We start from the raw sequence: 19,512 nt of genomic DNA, 5'->3' as shown, positions 1-19,512 counted from the left end.
GCATTATGCTTTTATTTCTTGCACCATTAATGCTTTTCCATATTGACCCAAAAATAAGCATGTCTCTGCAAAACCTAACAGGGAAGTTCCTACCCAATTGTGATTAGCATTTTGCTTCCAGCAGCTCACCAAGAATTGGAGCTTACAAAAAGGAAAAAAAGAGGTGGAGAAAAAAAAATCTACAAATTATGGGAGAAGCAGCAGGCATGGATCTCATTTACTACAAAGAAATGGTGCCATACCTCAGCTTTCTTCTTGGTAGTGCTGGCCAGAAACATAGATTTGATATTGTTGGGTTTTGAAACCATCATACTCCTTGCATTTTTCTTGTCTTTTTTTGCACCAGGCTTTTCTTTCCCTGAAAAGAAAACACACCTCAGAATAGTAAACAGTATGCAGGCATTTTAACAAAAAAGACAACAGCTAAATGAGAAAAAAAATCAGAAATATTGCAGTAAGGCAGCATCTGTGGGGAGAGAAATAGAGCTGCTGTCAGCTTCAGGTAACTGCCCTGTTTCTATACTTGTTGAAAACTATTACTAATTTCTAACTTCTTCAAGTTGTGACAAAAAATCATTGACCTGAAACATGAACTCAGTTTCTCAATCCATTCACACTGCCTGACCTGCTGAGAATTTCCAGCTCTCGGTTTTCATTGTCGAATGCTTACCTTTGCTTTTTGCATCAAAGACATCTTCCTCTAAATCATCATCAAAAATTTCACGACCATCTTCCACGTAACCAATCCCATCTGGCAAACACAATATTAAGAAGTTTTCAACAATAATAGTAAAAATATCTTACTTAGAAGGAAAGTACGTACACAAATGACTCCCATCAAGTCTTAAGGAATTTGTCTGAGAAGGAGCCACAGCTCCAATGTAAAGAGAGAATTTAATTACATACCATCATCCACAATCCAGTCGTCATCCTGGCGTTCACATACAAGTTTGGAATACTGATCTTCATCAAGTTCCTCATAAACATTGGTGATATTTTCTACCTGAAGGACAGGAGATTCATAAGAACATAAGAACATAAGAACATAAGAACATAAGAAATAGGAGCAGAAGTAGGCCATCTGGCCCTTCGAGCCTGCCCCGCCATTCAATAAGATCATGGCTGATCTGTCGTGGCTCAGTTCCACTTTCCCGCCCTCTCCCCATAACCCTTAATCCCTTCTCTTATCAAAAACCCATCAACCCGCTTCTTAAAAATATTTAGCGAGGCAGCCTCCACCACTTCAACGGGCAGAGAATTCCAGAGATTCACCACCCTTTGAGTGAAGAAGTTCCTCCTCAACTCCGTTCTGAACCGCCCCCCCTTTATCTTGAGGCTGTGCCCCCTAGTCCTACTGTCTTTTTTGAGCGGGAAGAGTCTTTCCACCTCTATCCTATCCATCCCATTCATCATCTTATACGTCTCAATGAGATCTCCCCTCATTCTTCTAAACTCTAACGAGTACAAGCCTAGTTTATTCAGCCTCTCCTCATAGCTCAACCCCCTCAACTCTGGTATCAGCCTAGTAAACCTCCTCTGCACTCCCTCCAAGGCCAAAATATCCTTGCGCAGGTGCGGCGCCCAAAACTGCACACAGTACTCCAGCTGCGGCCTCACCAATGCCCTATACAGCTGCAGCAAGACCTCCCTACTTCTATATTCAATCCCCCTCGCTATGAAGATTCATGTTGTACCACACGGAAAAAGAAGTGGACTTTACCAAACTAGAACTCTGTCCTAACTGTACAACTTTCTCTGGGCCCAAAGGTAATCGCAGTGTCTCAAGAATCTGAAACCCTCTCTTCTAACTAGCCTTCCAGCCATGTACTGAGAATCCCAATCTTTCTCTCCCTGTCCGGTCCAATCTGTGGCCCAAAGTAATTCCAGATTATCAGCTTGGTGGTTTTACTTCTTGATCTAAAATGTAACTCGTTGAACTGCATTTGCAGACATCAAACCTACCCTATTTATGAGGCAAAACCACTGACAACTCACACTTCCATATGAGAGGCTTTGGGACATGCTCTGTGAGGTGCTGAACCCTGGCAGCCACTGTGAAACAATGTAAATCAGGGCTTTAGATCACATCTGCAAAGGACACTGCCTGCCACCTTAGCTACTGAATCTTTGATAATCATGACAGATACTATTTCACCCATAGGTAACCAATAGGTAATTAATTAACTATTAGTTTTAGTTTAGTTTATTTATTAATATCACAAGTAGGCTTACATTAATATTGCAATGAAATTACTGTGAAAACCCCCTAGTCACTACACTCTGGTGCCTGTTTTTTTCGGAGAACTGCGTCGCGAGGTGACCGCGTTCCAGACGGTGAGGAGGTCCTGGTAAAAGACGGGCAACTCCTGCAAGGAGGTCGAAACGTGCCCCAGATCGATATGCAGGGGCTGCACTTCATAATTGAGGCCGCGCCACTAGCGGAAGAAATACGTCGCCAGGGCACACCATCGTGGGTACACTGAGGAAGAATTCAACATGTCTTTTTTTACTGTGGGAGGAAATCAAAGCACCTGGAGAAAACCCGTGCAGACACACGGAGAACGTACAACTCCACACCAACAGAGACTAAGCTGGAAATCAGACCTGGGTCCCTGGCACTGTGAAGCAGCAATGCTAACCACTGTGTCACCATGCCATCCATGAATCCACCCATATTAGTCACATGAATTTGGTTTCCCCATCAACACAACTTCCTAATGGAGAACATTAGTTTAGAAATTTAATGATCAGAACTTTTGACTTAACCTGCATCTCTCCTTAGCTAGAAATACAATGTCCACCCCAGTTAAATTAGCTTCTCAAAATTTCAAATTATCCAGTTTACCTCGTATTTTATTTTCTCACCAGCCTTGGCCTTCTTCAGGCGTTCCAGAGCTGCCAATCGTCCTCCTTTGTCTTTGCGATTACGTTTGGAGCGTGTTGTTGCCAAGCCACAAGAGTCAGCACCATCTTGAGAAATTAAATTCAAAATGAAATCATGTGTTAATCCACAACGATGTAGAGAGTGGAATAAACTGGATTGCTAAGAGCTGACACAGACTTGACGGGCCAAATAGCTTCCTTCTGTACTCTATGCAGACATTCAATGATTTTGTGCGCTTCACTTCACACCAGATGGACAGCAGTGGCTCAAGTCAGCAGCTCACCACCATCTTCTCAGGGGCAATGAAGGATGGGCAATAAAAGCTGGCCTAGCCAATTATGCCCATGTCCCATAAATGAATATTAAAAATTATTTTGCACCTAAAGAAAACTTAGCTCTCAAATTAGATCACTGTATATTGCAGGTACTGGCTGAAAAGTTGGATTCATTCAGGAGGAATTTAAATAGTTAAATAAATAAAAAAATTGGAATAAAAAGTTGGTCTCACTTATCCTAATCATTAAACAAACAGATGATTGTAAAACTTCAAGGCTCCTTTAACTGCACTTTCCAAATCCCTAGGACAAGGGCAGCAGGTGCATGGGAAAACCATATCACTGCTCCTTCACTATCACCAGATCAAAAACTTGGAACTCCCTCCCTGACCTGTACCCACAACACATGGACTGCAGTGGTTCAAGAAGGCAGCTCACCACCACCATCTGAAGATCAATTAGTGACGGGCAATAAATCCAGGCCTAGCCTCTGACACCCACAGCCTGTGAAATAAAGTTTTTAAATGTTACTCTGAATGGGGGACTTCAATGACAGTCACCAAAGGTGCCTCAGAAGCACCACTGAATAAGCTAGCCAATTACTGAAATTCTGAAATTGATTTCAGAAGGAAAGCCCTATTTGATTCAATCTACCTCTCACAGGTGCACATGTGTTACTAATGTTGTTCAAGGTGACCGTGCAGTCCTTGTGGAGATGAAGTTCCATCTTCACACATTTTCAACCCTCCACCATGCCTTGCTGCACTAGCATCATGTTGAATGGAACAGGTCCAGAGCCAATTTTGGCATTCAAAACTGGGCATCCTTAAGCAGTTATGGGTTTTCACAGCAACTTCACTGCAGTGTTAATGTAAGACCACTTGTAATGCTAATAAGTAAACTCAAACTTACATCAGCAGCAGTAGTAAAATTACATTTAACCACAATTTGTGGCCTCATATCCCTCACTACCAATACTATCAAGCTAGCAAACCAACTCAGGTTCAATGGGGAGCATACCAGGAGCAGCACCAAGCATACCCAAATATAAAGGTGCCAACCTGGTGAAACAACATAGGACTGCATGCATACTTGACAATGAAAGCAACGTGCAATTGACAAAACTAGGCAATTCCACAAACAACAGATCAGTTCTAAGTTCTGCAGTCCTGCCATATCCAGTCTTGAAAGATGGTCAACAATTGAACAACTAACATGAGGAAGAGGCTATGCAAACTCTGCGACTCCTCAGATACTGAAGCAGTACAAATCCAAATGCAGCAAGATGTGGACAATATTCAGGCCTGGACTAACAAGTGGCAAGTAGCATTCACGTAACACTAGTGCCAGGCAAATGACCTTCTCCAACAAGTGACCCACCACTGACATTCAAAGGCTTTATCATCGGTGAATCCCCCACTACCAACATCCTGGGGGTCCACTGACCAGAACCTGAACTGGACCAGCTATGTAAATATTGTGGCTACAAGAGCAGTTCAAAAGCTAGGAATCCTGCAGCAGGTAACTCATCTCCTGATCTCCCAAAGCCTGTCCACCATCTACAAGGCACAAGTCAGGAGTGTAATGGAATACTCTCCATGTGCCTGGATGAGTGCAGCTCCAACAACACTTGACACCATCCAGGACAAAGCAACCTGCTTGATTGTTACCCCTTCCACAGCATTCAATCCCTCCACCACTGACAAACAGTGGCAGCCTTTTGTACCACCAACAAGATGCACTGCAGGAACTCATTAAGGTTCCCTTGGCAGCACCTCCCAAACCTACGACCATACCATCTAGAAGGACAGGAGCAGCAGATTATTTGGGTTCCCTTCCACATCACTCATCATCCTGACTTGGAAATATATTGATGTGGAGATGCTGGTGTTGGACTGGGGTAAACACAGTAAGAAGTCTCACAACACCAGGTTAAAGTCCAACCAGTTTATTTGACAGTAAACCCACAAGCTTTCGGAAATGCTGTTTCTTCGTCAGGCGAGTGGAAAGTTCTGATCAGAACTTTCTCACGGTAAAGGCCATGGGCACCTACGGCATTGTGGTTTAGCATTGCAGACTTGTATTACAGAACTAACTGCACCTTTAGCTAACCTTTTCCAGTAGGGCTACAACGTTCAACATGGAAAATTATCCAGGTACATTTGTCCATATAAAGCAAAATAAATCCAACCAGTTTATTTTTGACTTAAAACCGACCAGTTGAAATGGACCAAACAGACTCCAGTTCAATTATCATCAGTCCACTCTCAACCAAAGTGATAGAAGTATTGTTGACAGAACTATCAAACAGCACCTACTCAGCAACTCACTGTTGTGCTCAGGTTGTGTTCTGCCAGGGTTACTTGGCTCCAGGCCTCATCACAGCCTTGGTCCAAACATGGATGAAGGAATTGAATTGCAGAGATAAGGCGAGAGTGACTGTCCATGCCATCAAGGCAGCATGTGACCAAGTATGACATCAAGGGGCGCCAAAGAAAATTTGAGGTCAATGTGAATCAGGGGGAACTCCCTATTGCTTGGAGTCATGTCTAGCACAAAGGAAGATGGTCATGGTTGTTGGCAACCAATCATCTCAAAAAGATATGCTGCATTAGCCAGAGTCAAACTGCCAACCAATCAACACCCTTTTCAGCTGTGTGACTGCTTAGAACTTGGTATTCTTGTGTTTGTCCTGATGAGTGAAAGACAAAAAGCTTCGGTAATGTGTCTCTTTGGAGCAGTATTCAAAGAATTATATTGGGAAAAGTTAATGCGACTATACGTGCAAAAGCAAGATGTTAAATGAGAACACAATGTTCACTGCAAGAGGCTGACACTGAGAATTCAATCTCTTCAATCACTCCATACACCACCATCCTCAGAGAAGGACAATTCGTTATTGCTAGAGGAGCATTTACAACAGAGCCCTGAAAAATTCAAACTTCTGCAAAAATGTGGAGCACTTTAAGCATAAATCAGATTACACCGAAATCATTAAACCAATCAGAATGGTGGCAACTCACTCTACCCAAGAGTGACAACTTGTCTACGATTCTGCGGTTATCCTGAAATTAGCCACCACATTTTCAATACAATGGATTACTTTGATAGAAATCTACTGAAGAGTGATCATTAAAACATACAATCGTAAGAAGACTTATGTTATAAGTTAATCAGCTGCACAGAAATATTGCCATTTGATGAATTTGCTTTAGAAAAAGAGCGGACAGGGAAAGTAAGACATAAAGTAGCGACTTTTGACAGCTGCGCCCTGACACCAGGAGTTTCACCCAATGATGTGCCACTGCATTGCCAGGTCAGGGAGGAGGGAAACAATTAAATCATGTGATATCTCAAACTTCCTGTGTTCGCCAGCTACTAACTGCGAAGTTGAAGTTGAATCGACTTTACGGTGACCGTGCGAGAGTGTATCGAAAAGAAAGCAGACCCTCCCAGTGATTGGCTGCACACTCATGTGGCAGACGCCAGCTGGGTGGGGAAGAGAGAGACACTGGACATAGACCTGCAGCAGGGACTTCTGCCAGTGCATCAGCTGGGTCTGGCACACTGCTCTGGGTCTCAGACACTGCCCTGTGTCTAGCACCCTGTCCCCCGGGGTCTGACAAGCCCATTAACCTAGAGGGTGCATCCTCAACTCCGATACAATCCTATGTATCAGTAACACACAGTGTATAGCTGCTGGACACCAGCAGTATCTGTACTGCCTGGACTCTGCATTTATTCATCCCCTACAACCCTCCGTCCTCTCTCCATTACCCTGCTGTCCAGACTCGTTTCCAGCCTCTCTTTCCGGACCCATCCTCCGGCCCGCTGTTGATCCACACCGAAATCTGGCGCCAAATCCTCCGGAACTAAAAAAATGAATGAAATCGCTGTGTCGGAAGGACGTCACCCCGCAGCGCGCGAGGAGGGAGTGCGCAAAATAGAGCGCGGCCATATTTGATCAAGGCAACCTGCAATTACTGCCAGTCTGTTACCAATGAGGGAGAGACGCACACTGGAGGGAGAGAGAGACCCACACTGGAGGGAGGGAGGGAGAGAGAGACCCACACTGGAGGGAGGGAGGGAGAGAGAGACCCACACTGGAGGGAGGGAGGGAGAGAGAGACCCACACTGGAGGGAGGGAGGGAGAGAGAGACCCACACTGGAGGGAGGGAGGGAGAGAGAGAGAGACCCACACTGGAGGGAGGGAGGGAGAGAGAGAGAGACCCACACTGGAGGGAGGGAGGGAGGGAGAGAGAGACCCACACTGGAGGGAGGGAGGGAGAGAGAGACCCACACTGGAGGGAGGGAGGGAGAGAGAGACCCACACTGGAGGGAGGGAGGGAGAGAGAGACCCACACTGGAGGGAGGGAGGGAGAGACCCACACTGGAGGGAGGGAGGGAGAGACCCACACTGGAGGGAGGGAGGGAGAGACCCACACTGGAGGGAGGGAGGGAGAGACCCACACTGGAGGGAGGGAGGGAGAGAGAGACCCACACTGGAGGGAGGGAGGGAGAGAGAGACCCACACTGGAGGGAGGGAGGGAGAGAGAGACCCACACTGGAGGGAGGGAGGGAGAGAGAGACCCACACTGGAGGGAGGGAGGGAGAGACCCACACTGGAGGGAGGGAGAGACCCACACTGGAGGGAGGGAGGGAGAGACCCACACTGGAGGGAGGGAGAGACCCACACTGGAGGGAGGGAGAGACCCACACTGGAGGGAGGGAGAGACCCACACTGGAGGGAGGGAGGGAGGGAGAGACCCACACTGGAGGGAGGGAGGGAGGGAGAGACCCACACTGGAGGGAGGGAGGGAGGGAGAGACCCACACTGGAGGGAGGGAGGGAGGGAGAGACCCACACTGGAGGGAGGGAGGGAGGGAGGGAGAGACCCACACTGGAGGGAGGGAGGGAGGGAGGGAGGGAGAGACCCACACTGGAGGGAGGGAGAGACCCACACTGGAGGGAGGGAGGGAGGGAGAGACCCACACTGGAGGGAGGGAGGGAGGGAGAGACCCACACTGGAGGGAGGGAGGGAGGGAGAGACCCACACTGGAGGGAGGGAGGGAGGGAGAGACCCACACTGGAGGGAGGGAGAGACCCACACTGGAGGGAGGGAGGGAGAGAGAGACCCACACTGGAGGGAGGGAGGGAGAGAGAGACCCACACTGGAGGGAGGGAGGGAGAGACACACACTGGAGGGAGGGAGGGAGAGACACACACTGGAGGGAGGGAGGGAGAGACACACACTGGAGGGAGGGAGAGACACACACGGGAGGGAGGGAGAGACACACACTGGAGGGAGGGAGGGAGAGACACACACTGGAGGGAGGGAGAGACACACACTGGAGGGAGGGAGGGAGAGACACACACTGGAGGGAGGGAGGGAGAGACACACACTGGAGGGAGGGAGGGAGAGACACACACTGGAGGGAGGGAGGAGAGACACACACTGGAGGGAGGGAGGAGAGACACACTGGAGGGAGGGAGGAGAGACACACACACTAGAGGGAGGGAGGAGAGACACACACTGGAGAGAGGGAGGGAGGAGAGACACACACTGGAGGGAGGGAGGGAGGAGAGACACACACTGGAGGGAGGGGTGAGACACACACTGGAGGGAGGGAGGAGAGACACACACTGGAGGGAGGGAGGAGAGACACACACTGGAGGGAGGGAGGAGAGACACACACTGGAGGGAGGGAGGAGAGACACACACTGGAGGGAGGGAGCAGAGACACACACTGGAGGGAGGGAGGAGAGACACACACTGGAGGGAGGGAGGAGAGACACACACTGGAGAGAGGGAGGGAGGGAGGAGAGACACACATTGGAGGGAGGGAGGAGAGACACACACTGGAGGGAGGGAGGAGAGACACACACTGGAGGGAGGGAGGAGAGACACACACTGGAGGAAGGGAGGAGAGACACACACTGGAGGGAGGGAGGAGAGACGCACTGGAGGGAGGGAGGAGAAACACACTGGAGGGAGGGAGGGAGGAGAGACACACACTGGAGGGAGGGAGGGAGGAGAGACACACACTGGAGGGAGGGAGGAGAGACACACACTGGAGGGAGGGAGGGAGGAGAGACACACACTGGAGGGAGGGAGGAGAGACACGCACTGGAGGGAGGGAGGGGAGAGACACACACTGGAGGGAGGGAGAGGAGAGACACACACTGGAGGGAGGGAGAGGAGAGACACACACTGGAGGGAGGGAGAGGAGAGACACACACTGGAGGGAGGGAGGGAGGGGAGAGACACACACTGGAGGAAGGGAGGGGAGAGACACACACTGGAGGGAGGGAGGGAGGAGAGACACACACTGGAGGGAGGGGTGAGAGACACACACTGGAGGGAGGAAGGAGAGACACACACTGGAGGGAGGGAGGAGAGACACACACTGGAGGGAGGGAGGAGAGACACACACTGGAGGGAGGGAGGAGAGACACACACTGGAGGGAGGGAGCAGAGACACACACTGGAGGGAGGGAGGAGAGACACACACTGGAGAGAGGGAGGGAGGGAGGAGAGACACACATTGGAGGGAGGGAGGGAGGGAGGAGAGACACACACTGGAGGGAGGGAGGAGAGACACACACTGGAGGGAGGGAGGAGAGACACACACTGGAGGGAGGGAGGGAGGAGAGACACACACTGGAGGGAGGGAGGAGAGACACACACTGGAGGGAGGGAGGAGAGACGCACTGGAGGGAGGGAGGAGAAACACACTGGAGGGAGGGAGGGAGGAGAGACACACACTGGAGGGAGGGAGGAGAGACACACACTGGAGGGAGGGAGGGAGGAGAGACACACACTGGAGGGAGGGAGGAGAGACACGCACTGGAGGGAGGGAGGGGAGAGACACACACTGGAGGGAGGGAGAGGAGAGACACACACTGGAGGGAGGGAGAGGAGAGACACACACTGGAGGGAGGGAGAGGAGAGACACACACTGGAGGGAGGGAGAGGAGAGACACACACTGGAGGGAGGGAGGGAGGGGAGAGACACACACTGGAGGGAGGGAGGGGAGAGACACACACTGGAGGGAGGGAGGGAGGGGAGAGACACACACTGGAGGGAGGGAGGGGAGAGACACACACTGGAGGGAGGGAGGGGAGAGACACACTGGAGGGAGGGAAAGGAGGTACACTGGAGGGAGGGAAAGGAGATACACTGGAGGGAGGGAAAGGAGACACAGCGGAGGGAGGGAGGGAGTGACACACTGTAGAGAGGGAGGGAGGGAGTGACACACTGTAGAGAGAGAAGGATGGAGTGACACACTGTTGAGAGGGAGGGAGGAAGGGACTGACACACTGTGGAGAGGGAGGGGTAGAATGAAACACTGTATGGAGAGGTGGTGTTTTGACAGAAAGAAAATGAGCAAAAGAGCAGAGAACGGAAGGAAAAAGAATTTGCATTTATTTAATGGGCACTTTGCACATCTCCAAGACATCACAGACTGCTTCACAGCTGAGTAATAGTGTCCTGGACAGAGGATATATATATTTACATCAACCTGACTACTTTATAAAATTATTATTGCATTTTTTTAATGGACCAAGGCTTTACCCTGACTAGCCATGAATCATACCAGAGGAATTTTTAATCTTCAGACAAATATCAGAGATGTGTTATCTGGGCAAGCTGGGCAAGCACAGGTCAGTTGTTTTAACCCAGGGCCTGATGCCCCCAGACTGTGGTGTCCAGCAGTACTGTATGTATTACCAGAGCATATTGACTGTTACTGAGTGCTAACCACCCCATGTAAAACCCTCCGACCCTTTTGAAGATGTTGAATCAGGAGATTGAAATGCCTGATGCCCAACACAGGGAAGTGAAGTCAGAATTTTAGACCCAAATAGACTTCACCAGGCGGCTGAATTTCAAATCTTCCCAAGTCGCTCAAATCCCAGGACCAGATAAGATGCTTGCAGATTCCCCATCCAGCTTTTAAAATTAAAAAAGAATAATCAAGTGTAGCAGTGAACCACCATGTCAGTGCCAACTGTGTGTTGGATGTGCTAGGAGGATTGAGAGAATGCCAGTCAAGTTGTGCATCCCCTATTTTTGCTTCCCTCGGACCATGTTAAAACAAAATAAAATGCAATGGAACTCATTTCATTTTCTCCAACGGGGAAGGTGTATTCCAACCAAAGGACAGGAAGGAAAACATAAGGATCTATTTCTTCCTGGCTGCTCTGTAAAATTATTTTATTGTATGTGTGCTAAATGAGTGGACATGCTGTGTTTTGTGTGAATGTAAAATAAAACAACCTTTTATTTAATCTTATCTCAAGTTTGCTGTCAGAGATTTTCATAAATGACTGGAACACTCCAAGCTAAACGGATTGGGGAAAACACTCATAAAGGGGGAAAATCAAAACTTAAGAAACAGCTGAGTGGCATAGTGGTTGGCTGTCTCACAGCGCCTGGGACCCAGGTTCAATCCTGGCCTCAGATCACTGCCTGTGATCTCCCGTGTCCCCGTGTCTGTGTGGGTTTCCTCTGGGTGCTTCGGTTTTCTCTCACACTCTAAAGATGTGTGAGTTAGGTTAATTGGCCCCTTAGTGTCAGGGGGACCAGTAAGGTAAATATGTGAGGTTACTGTATAGGGCCTGGGTAGGATTCTTGTCAATGCCTTAGTGTCAGGAAGACTAGCTAGAGTAAATATATGGTGTTATGATTGATAGGATCTGGATGGGATTGGTGTAGATTCGATGGGCCAAATGGCCTCCTTCTGCACGGTATGATTCAATGAATCAATTATCACCTTTCTATTTGCAGATGTGTAGTGAGAGGAGAGCTGTGTGGTGATTTGTAATGATTGTCCATTGAAGGAAAGAAGGTCACCTGGTTTGGGGGACCAGAGTGACTGAGGGTGTGTAGTCACCCCAGGAGTGGAGTCCTCTCTTAGGCAGAAGATGTGTAGGGACTAGAGTAATCATGTGGCTGCTGGCCTTCCTACAGCTTTTCTTATTAATAAATACTTTTTGTGTTTCTCATGAAGTCTGTGGATGTGCATGGGATTATGATGACACAGCCTCTGGCTTGATACCTGTGAATATCCTGTTTCACTTGAAGTCTGAAGGAACAAGTTATCACTCAAATGCCTGTCTTTGGGTAAATAGACCCATTTGAGATGTTGAGATATTGGCAGAACTGTGTACAGTAGAATCAGAAAAGATGGACAGTTCCAAGCAGGGGTAATGGAGAGAACACAGCAAGATCCCAGATCAGAATCCACAAGAAGGGTAAGCGAAATTCAGGAACGTACTTCCACTCACATTGTGGACTTGGAGGCGAGGTGGTCCATTAAGGTCAGTGGAGACAGACACAGAATAAACCTGAATTGGAAGAGTCAAAAGTTTAGAAATATGTATAGAAAACAAATAACGGAAATTAACCCACACCGCACAGACTGCAGTGGTTCAAGAAGGTAGCTCACCTACTCAAGGGCAATTACGACTCTGCTGCTCTTAAACGGACAATCACCACAAATTACCACATCCCTCCCCCTTTAACTCCTTTATATACTCTTTAATAGCTTAGTTACTCAGTTGTAAGTTCTAACTAAACATAATATGCGAGTTGGACAATTACAAATCAAATCTTTGAGGGGTTTTTAGGCTTCTTGTAGAGCAGTGTAATTCTGTTATCTGGGATTCTTCCACAGGATCAACAGGAACTGCAATAATGGGTAACTCTTCCTGCACAATTAAAATAAAAAAATAATAAAATGAAGAATAAGAATTTGAAGAAGGGAAGCTTAGCAATGAGAAATTAACTGAGGAGATAAAAACATTTAAATTGACAGCTGAATTAGCAATTCAGACAGAGAAAGATACTGAGATTACACACCAGAGTAAGATTGCCAAAATGGTCATATAAAAGAAAAGCACAAGAACCAATATGATAAAATGGTTACTGATAAAAGTGCTGAATTGAAATGCTGGAAATGCTGAAAGACCTCAGAGGAAGGATCCTGAAAGATCCCTAAACCCCTAAATACTAGAAACAGCGTACCATGACAATATCTTCACACATGACAGATGATGTAAAAAAACTGTCAAGACATAAGACTGTTGAATTATAATGATATGTGCCTGGATGCATTATAATGTCAGGTGCTCAGCAGAGCAAGGGTCAACATGGGATTGGAGACCAGTACTTCCCACAGAGCGATGTATGTAGTCACATGGGCAGAGAGCAATTTAGGAAAGAACTCTGTGAGCAGCAAGCCTGCAAGCAAGAGCTCCATGCAAGACTATGTTTGGAACTGTGTATAGTTTGAACACAGCCTGAAGAGCTCACCAATGAGTCGTCACCACTGGAACAAAAATAAATATCAAGTACATAATTATGACATGATATCATAATACAAAACTTCAGTAGTGGATCAAGTTGGATCCCTGCAGATCTGAGCCCTGTCATACCCAGTACACATGGAGGGACAGATCATGCATAAACATGTAAATCACTTCAGCAGTGCAGAGATGCTCCAGTAGTCAGTGTTGTTGCCAAGAAATGTTTTCAAACCTGTAAGCATGGAAGTATCTGATTAACCTGTTACAGACATAACTGATGTCTCTGTAGGAGCAAATAGATGTGCAGGAAGAGTTACCCATTATTGCAGTTCCTGTTGATCCTGTGGAAGAATCCCAGATAACAGAATTACACTGCTCCACAAGAAGCCTAAAAACCCCTCAAAGACTTGATTTGTAATTGTCCAACTCGCATATTATGTTTAGTTAAAACTTACAACTGAGTAACTAAGTTATTAAAGAGTGTATAACGGAGTTAAAGGGGGAGGGATGTGGTAATTTGTGGTGAATGTCCCTTTAAGAGCAGCAGAGTCCTAATTGCCCTTGAGTAGGTGAACTACCTTCTTGAACCACTGCAGTCAGTGCAGTGTATGGACATCCACAGGGCTGTGAGGAAGGAAATTTCAGGATTTTAACCCAATGATAGTGAAGGAACAGCAATAAATTCCCAAGTCAGGATGTTGTTTGGCTTGAAGAGGAGCTTGCAAGTTGCAGTGTTCAAGTATCCACTGCTTTTGTCCTTCCAGCTGGTAGAGGTTGAAGGTTGGAAAGTGCTGTCAAAGGAGCCTTGGTAAATTGCTGCAACACATCTTGTAGACAGTACACAGCTGCTGCCACTTACGTCGATGATGGAGGGCATGTATGTTGAAGGTAGTGGATGAGGTGCGAACTATTCCTACAAACTATCTCTGCATTGTTAGCTACTTCCCCGCTAGGATTTTCTCTGGTATTGGTAAAAGCTGGGTGGGAAAAGCAGCATTGAAGCCACTGACAGCAATGGCTACTTTCTCTGCCGTATCACGCAATGCTTAGAAAAAAGACTTGAAGTTCCGGATTCCAAAATGTATTGCTGGCAGACAGTTTCTGGTTCGCCTGCTCTGCTATCAAATCAGACACTCAATTATCTGAGCGCCATTTTCAAGGTTTGCCCCTGCACACAGCTAACAAACGAGCAAACAGTTTTCACCCAGGTGCACTGCAACCTTCATCATCCATCTTGGCACCCATGGCATTACACTTGCATTATCCAGGCATTGCTCTCCCCCCCTTGAGCATTGCACCCACCTGAGCTCCCCTGTGATCTCTGCTCATCAGGTGCACACCTTCTGACAGCAGTTGTGCTTCATGCTATTCTACCATTATACCACCGTGGATAGATTTTTTAACATGGGTGGGGAAAATGATTCCACTTTATGGGCGGTAGGATGATTATATGTTAATTTATTATACAAAGTGCCCGAAGGTCGCCATCAGGAAATGCGGCCCATTGCTGACGAGGGAGATGAAATTGCTTCCAGGTTTGATGTCATCATAAACATGAGTTTGTCCTTCTTGCAATATTTCCCATTCCTGCTGCCAAACCTGTGTGACACAAACAGGAGCGTAAAGTCCCAGCCATCGCATGTTAATCCAGCTTCCAGTCACGTTACAAACTAAAAAAAGCACAATATTGATTTTTTAATTTTAATATATTTGTGTTTCTATTCAATTATTCTGTTTCTATCACACCGTGCCAATAGCTCCTACTCAGCATGATCCCATTAAAACAAGAAGGAGTTTGTTTTTGTATTTTTGCCACTTTAACACCCATTCACCCAAAAAGTTGCATCGGTAAGCATCCAATATTTTGCCAGCTATTCCCACGATCACAGTCACAAAAGTTTAGTTATGCTAAGAACAAGCTTGTATCATGTGATGCCACAAGATCACAACCTGGGAAATAAATGCATCAAACCCCATCATCAAGCTCAAAGCAAAGAGGAATGTTCCTTTTATCATAACTCAGTTTATTTGCATGGTGCAAGGTATGAACTTTGTCTGATGAGTTGTCACTGAGGTACATATAAGTGCTGTTGGCAGTGACTGCACTAATCCAAACAGCCAGAGAGAGGGAAATCCTTCAGCACCAGGACAAGAGTGATGTCTTGCAGAAAGCGCAAAGAACAGGAAGATAAAGAAGTGGGGGATATGCAATCAATCAAGTTTCTACGGAAGGTAGGAAAGGATTTTGTGAGCGATGAAGGCGATAATTTCTTAAAGAATTCTGGCCAAGGTTTCCATTTGTACAATTGATGATAGTATGCATATATTTACTTAGAAATGCAAGAGATTGAAGGAAAAACATGTAGATGTCATGGTTCATGTTAAAAAGTATGAACTGGGGAAATGTGCAGACGGTTAAAGTTACAAGTTCATTAAAACTCACTCCACAACATACAGATGTTAACTGAACTGTTATGCACCTCCTGCACTTTCAACTCTGATTGTCAGAGTATGAAAGTTTTCTTTCTACCTTGTAGCACGAATGTTTGAGAGTTTTCTTTCTATCTTGTAGCACCCGTGCCAGTTTTAGTCAGGAATGTGTTTCTGTGTGGTTCATTAATTGACCCAAAATTTCAACTGGAAATTTTACAGGTAGTGCTTTGGCCAAAGTTCAGTTGATATCATCAGTTACAAGGGCAAAGTTCAATAGGTTTATGGACTTCTGAAAGTTGAGAAACTGCTGGTCACTGAATTCTTCCTACTTTTGTATTTGTATTATACAGATTACTTAGTGATATTATGCTTAATCATAGCTCTTGTTTTACCTGGAAGTAGAAGTGGAAAGTACAGTTTTTACTGTCTGTTGCTGTTGAGGGTAATAATACTGCACCACCTAAGTTTAGATTTAAATCAGTGTACATGTGTATCTTAATTTAATCAGTACAAAAACTAGAAGGATACTAGTTTATAAATTCACCAGCATATACATATAGAAACACATTAAAATATCATTGTATTCCAGTAGCCAACTGGACTAATGTCTCTCTAAAGCTCCCCATCTCCTCTGGTCCTAGCCCTGAACTCATATCTTCCTCTAGTTTCTCTCCTATCTCTCCTCATGTTCTCTCCAAGCTCATCTTGTCCATGAGACCCAGCTCCTGTTCCCTCAATCTTATTCCCAATAAACTGCTGATCACATAATGACCCCACCTGGCCACCTGGTGAATACAATATTGTTCACAGTTCTCTCTCTTTAGCTGTTGTCGCTCTCTTTCCTTTAAATCAGCCGTCATCACTTTTCTTTTCAAAAAAAACAACTCTTGATCCCACTACCCTTGCAAACCATTGTTTGAATTCAAATTCCCTTTTCTCTCCAGTGTTGTCACCTCCTATGTCTGTGTTACCTTTTGTGGATCTCCATGTTTAAATCCCTCCTATCAGGTATCTGCCCCTGCCGCAATACCTAGACAGCTCATTTTTAAAAACCATTGGTTTCATGGGGTGTGGGCACTGTCAGCAAGATCAACATTTGTTTCTTATCTCTAATTAGCATTTCTGAGCGACTGAAGTACAACCTCTGACAGTTGTCTGGTGAAATTGAAATGGAACCAACCATAGTGAAAGCCAGAGGGAAGGAGTCAAATGTAATATGATCGGGAGACATTGCTTCTCCAACAATCTAGCCAAATAATTGTAAAACATAGGATTCAGGAATACATATATAAAGAAAAGGCCATTCAAATCCATCAATTGTTACAATCTCTGTGGAGAATATAGGCTTTAAAAAAGAATGTCAAACTTTCAGATCATTGACGAAAATGTGACACCATTGTTGGGATTCTCTGGCCATTCACGCCAGTGGGATTCTCCGATCCTACTGCAGAGACTGGAGATTTGGCTGAGTGCCAGATTTTCCATGCTCACTAGTTGCAGTGGTGAGTGGGAATGGTCAGAGAATACCAGCCAAGATTTCACATTTTAAGACTTTCAATGTAACAAATTAAAAGCACTATCGACTAAGCACTATTGTTGTAGGCAACTTATACTTTAAATTACAGAACAAACTTTCCCTTTACTTTTAACACAACTGAAAAATCGCTTCATAGATATATTTTACTGTCCCTTAAGCAGCTTTTTGAATTTTCTGGATCCAGTCCAAAGTGATTTTTGGCTCCTAACGGTTCACTTATCTCCCTTTCCTTATCCAACCTGATAACATTTAACACCGGGACTGTCTTTTAGGGCTTTCATTTTGATTTTCCTCAAGTGCACACTAGCTGAATCTTATAGCCTCATTTCAAATCATCAAGAATTGGTCTTTACAATCTGAGTGCAAGCTCCCACCTACATTCCTAGTAGCGAATCATAGAAAGTTTCAGTCACTCTCCCAAATCCTGACAGACTAACTTGTCTGTGACTTTTAGAGATATTTTAGAAACCCTTCCTTCTCGTAGCCCATCACATTGGGAATGTGAATCACATGGGCCTTGTAGCCAGATAGAAATGTTGATTAACTCTCCTTGAGATACCAATTCTCTTTTGCCTTGTATTAAATGGACAGTTTACAGCATAACAGTTTACAACCCAGCATTCTCAGCATCTTGCTGGGATTTTGGAGACTAGTAGCCAACCCACTGTAAGCATGGATGCTGCCACCATTGTCTCATCTTACACCTTCTTCCCAGAACCCTTTAATCTTTAACATTCATGTCACCCACATCTGTTGTAAGGCAGACTTCAGAACAGATCCACGACTGCCTTCATTTTATTCTAAATTTAAGACCCAATACAATTCATGCTATCATGGATTATATCCAACCCATTTAATTTTCCATAGAAAGCTTCTATTTGCCCTCAAAACAGAATCAGGAAAATCCTGAAAATCATTCCTTATACATTCTTCCTTGACTTGCCATTAAAGAGATGTAAGCTTCAGAAAAAGTGTTCTATTACCTGTTTTAACCTTTAGTGGGTTGGACTGTACCATTTGATATTTAGAGGGGAAAATTATGTTGAAAAATATGCATGGACAGGTCAGCATGCATTGTCCATCCCTAGTTACATTGAACTGAGTGGCATTAATGAACCAGATGAATCAATTAGCGAAAAATATACACCGCAGATATCAATGTGGGGGGGACTGTGGCATTGTGGTAATATCATTGTACTCATAAAGCAGAGATCCAGGCTAATACTCTGGGGACATGTGTTCAAATCCCATCATTTGATTTGATTTGACTTATTATTGTCACATGTATTTGCATATCGTGAAAAGTATTGTTTCTTGTGCGCGATACAGAAAATGCATATCGTTCATAGAGAAGGAAATGAGAGAGTGCAGAATGTAATGTCACAGTCATAGCTAGGGTGTAGAGAAAGAACAACTTAATGCGAGGTAAGTCCATTCAAAAGTCTGATGGCAGCAGGGGAGAAGCTGTTCTTGAGTCGGTCGATACGTGACCTCAGACTTTTGTATCTTTTTTCCAAAGCAAGGAGGTGGAAGAGAGAGTATGTCCGGGGTGCGTGAGGTCCTTAATTTTGCTGGCTGCTTTGCTGAGGCAGTGGGAAGCGTAGACAGAGTCAGTGGATGGGAGGCTGGTTTGCGCGATGGATAGGGCTACATTCATGACCTTTTGTAATTTCTTGTGGTCTTGGGCAGAGCGGGAGCCATACCAACCTGTGATACAACCAGAAGGAATGCTTTCTATGGTGCATCTGTAAAAGTTGGTGAGTTGGCAGCTGGTGGAATATTAATTCAATTAATAAATCTGGAATTGAAAAGCTCATCTCAGAAGTTGTAAAAACACACCTGGTTCACTAATGTCAATCAGTTCAAAGTAATTAGGAATAGACAATAAATGTTGGTCTTGTCAGTGACACCCACATCCTATAACAGAATGAGTAAAACTTGTACTGTTTAATATAGCATTTGTTCAATGTTTTATCCCTAATATCAACAGAGACAGCAATTGGTATGCTACAATTCACTTTGGGTTTCGAAGAAAAAAGTCAACCAGATGTTCCACTCCTGATCCGTTATT

At 45.5% G+C, this 19,512-nt stretch overlaps 1 protein-coding gene across 1 annotated transcript in view; it reads right to left on the bottom strand.

The window, feature by feature from the left end:
- The window catches only part of pola1 (polymerase (DNA directed), alpha 1), a 277,825-nt gene extending 270,814 nt beyond the window's left edge, over positions 1–7,011 (bottom strand). Inside the window, exons 1-5 of the mRNA XM_080203919.1 lie at positions 6,937–7,011; positions 2,846–2,970; positions 907–1,003; positions 671–751; positions 243–358 (exon numbers count right to left, since the gene is read on the bottom strand). Of these exons, the coding sequence (XP_080060045.1) occupies positions 243–358; positions 671–751; positions 907–1,003; positions 2,846–2,970; positions 6,937–6,979 (462 nt within the window). The 5' untranslated portion in view covers positions 6,980–7,011. The remainder of the gene's footprint in view (positions 1–242; positions 359–670; positions 752–906; positions 1,004–2,845; positions 2,971–6,936) is intronic.
- Between the last annotated feature and the right edge of the window lie 12,501 nt (positions 7,012–19,512).

This window comes from Carcharhinus amblyrhynchos, chromosome 15 (genome assembly GCF_965287045.1).
Source record: "Carcharhinus amblyrhynchos chromosome 15, sCarAmb.v2.hapA, whole genome shotgun sequence".
NCBI classification, from domain to species: Eukaryota; Metazoa; Chordata; class Chondrichthyes; order Carcharhiniformes; family Carcharhinidae; genus Carcharhinus; species Carcharhinus amblyrhynchos.
The sequence above is the reverse complement of the archived record's forward strand: the minus strand, read 5'-3'. Positions and strand labels throughout refer to the sequence as shown.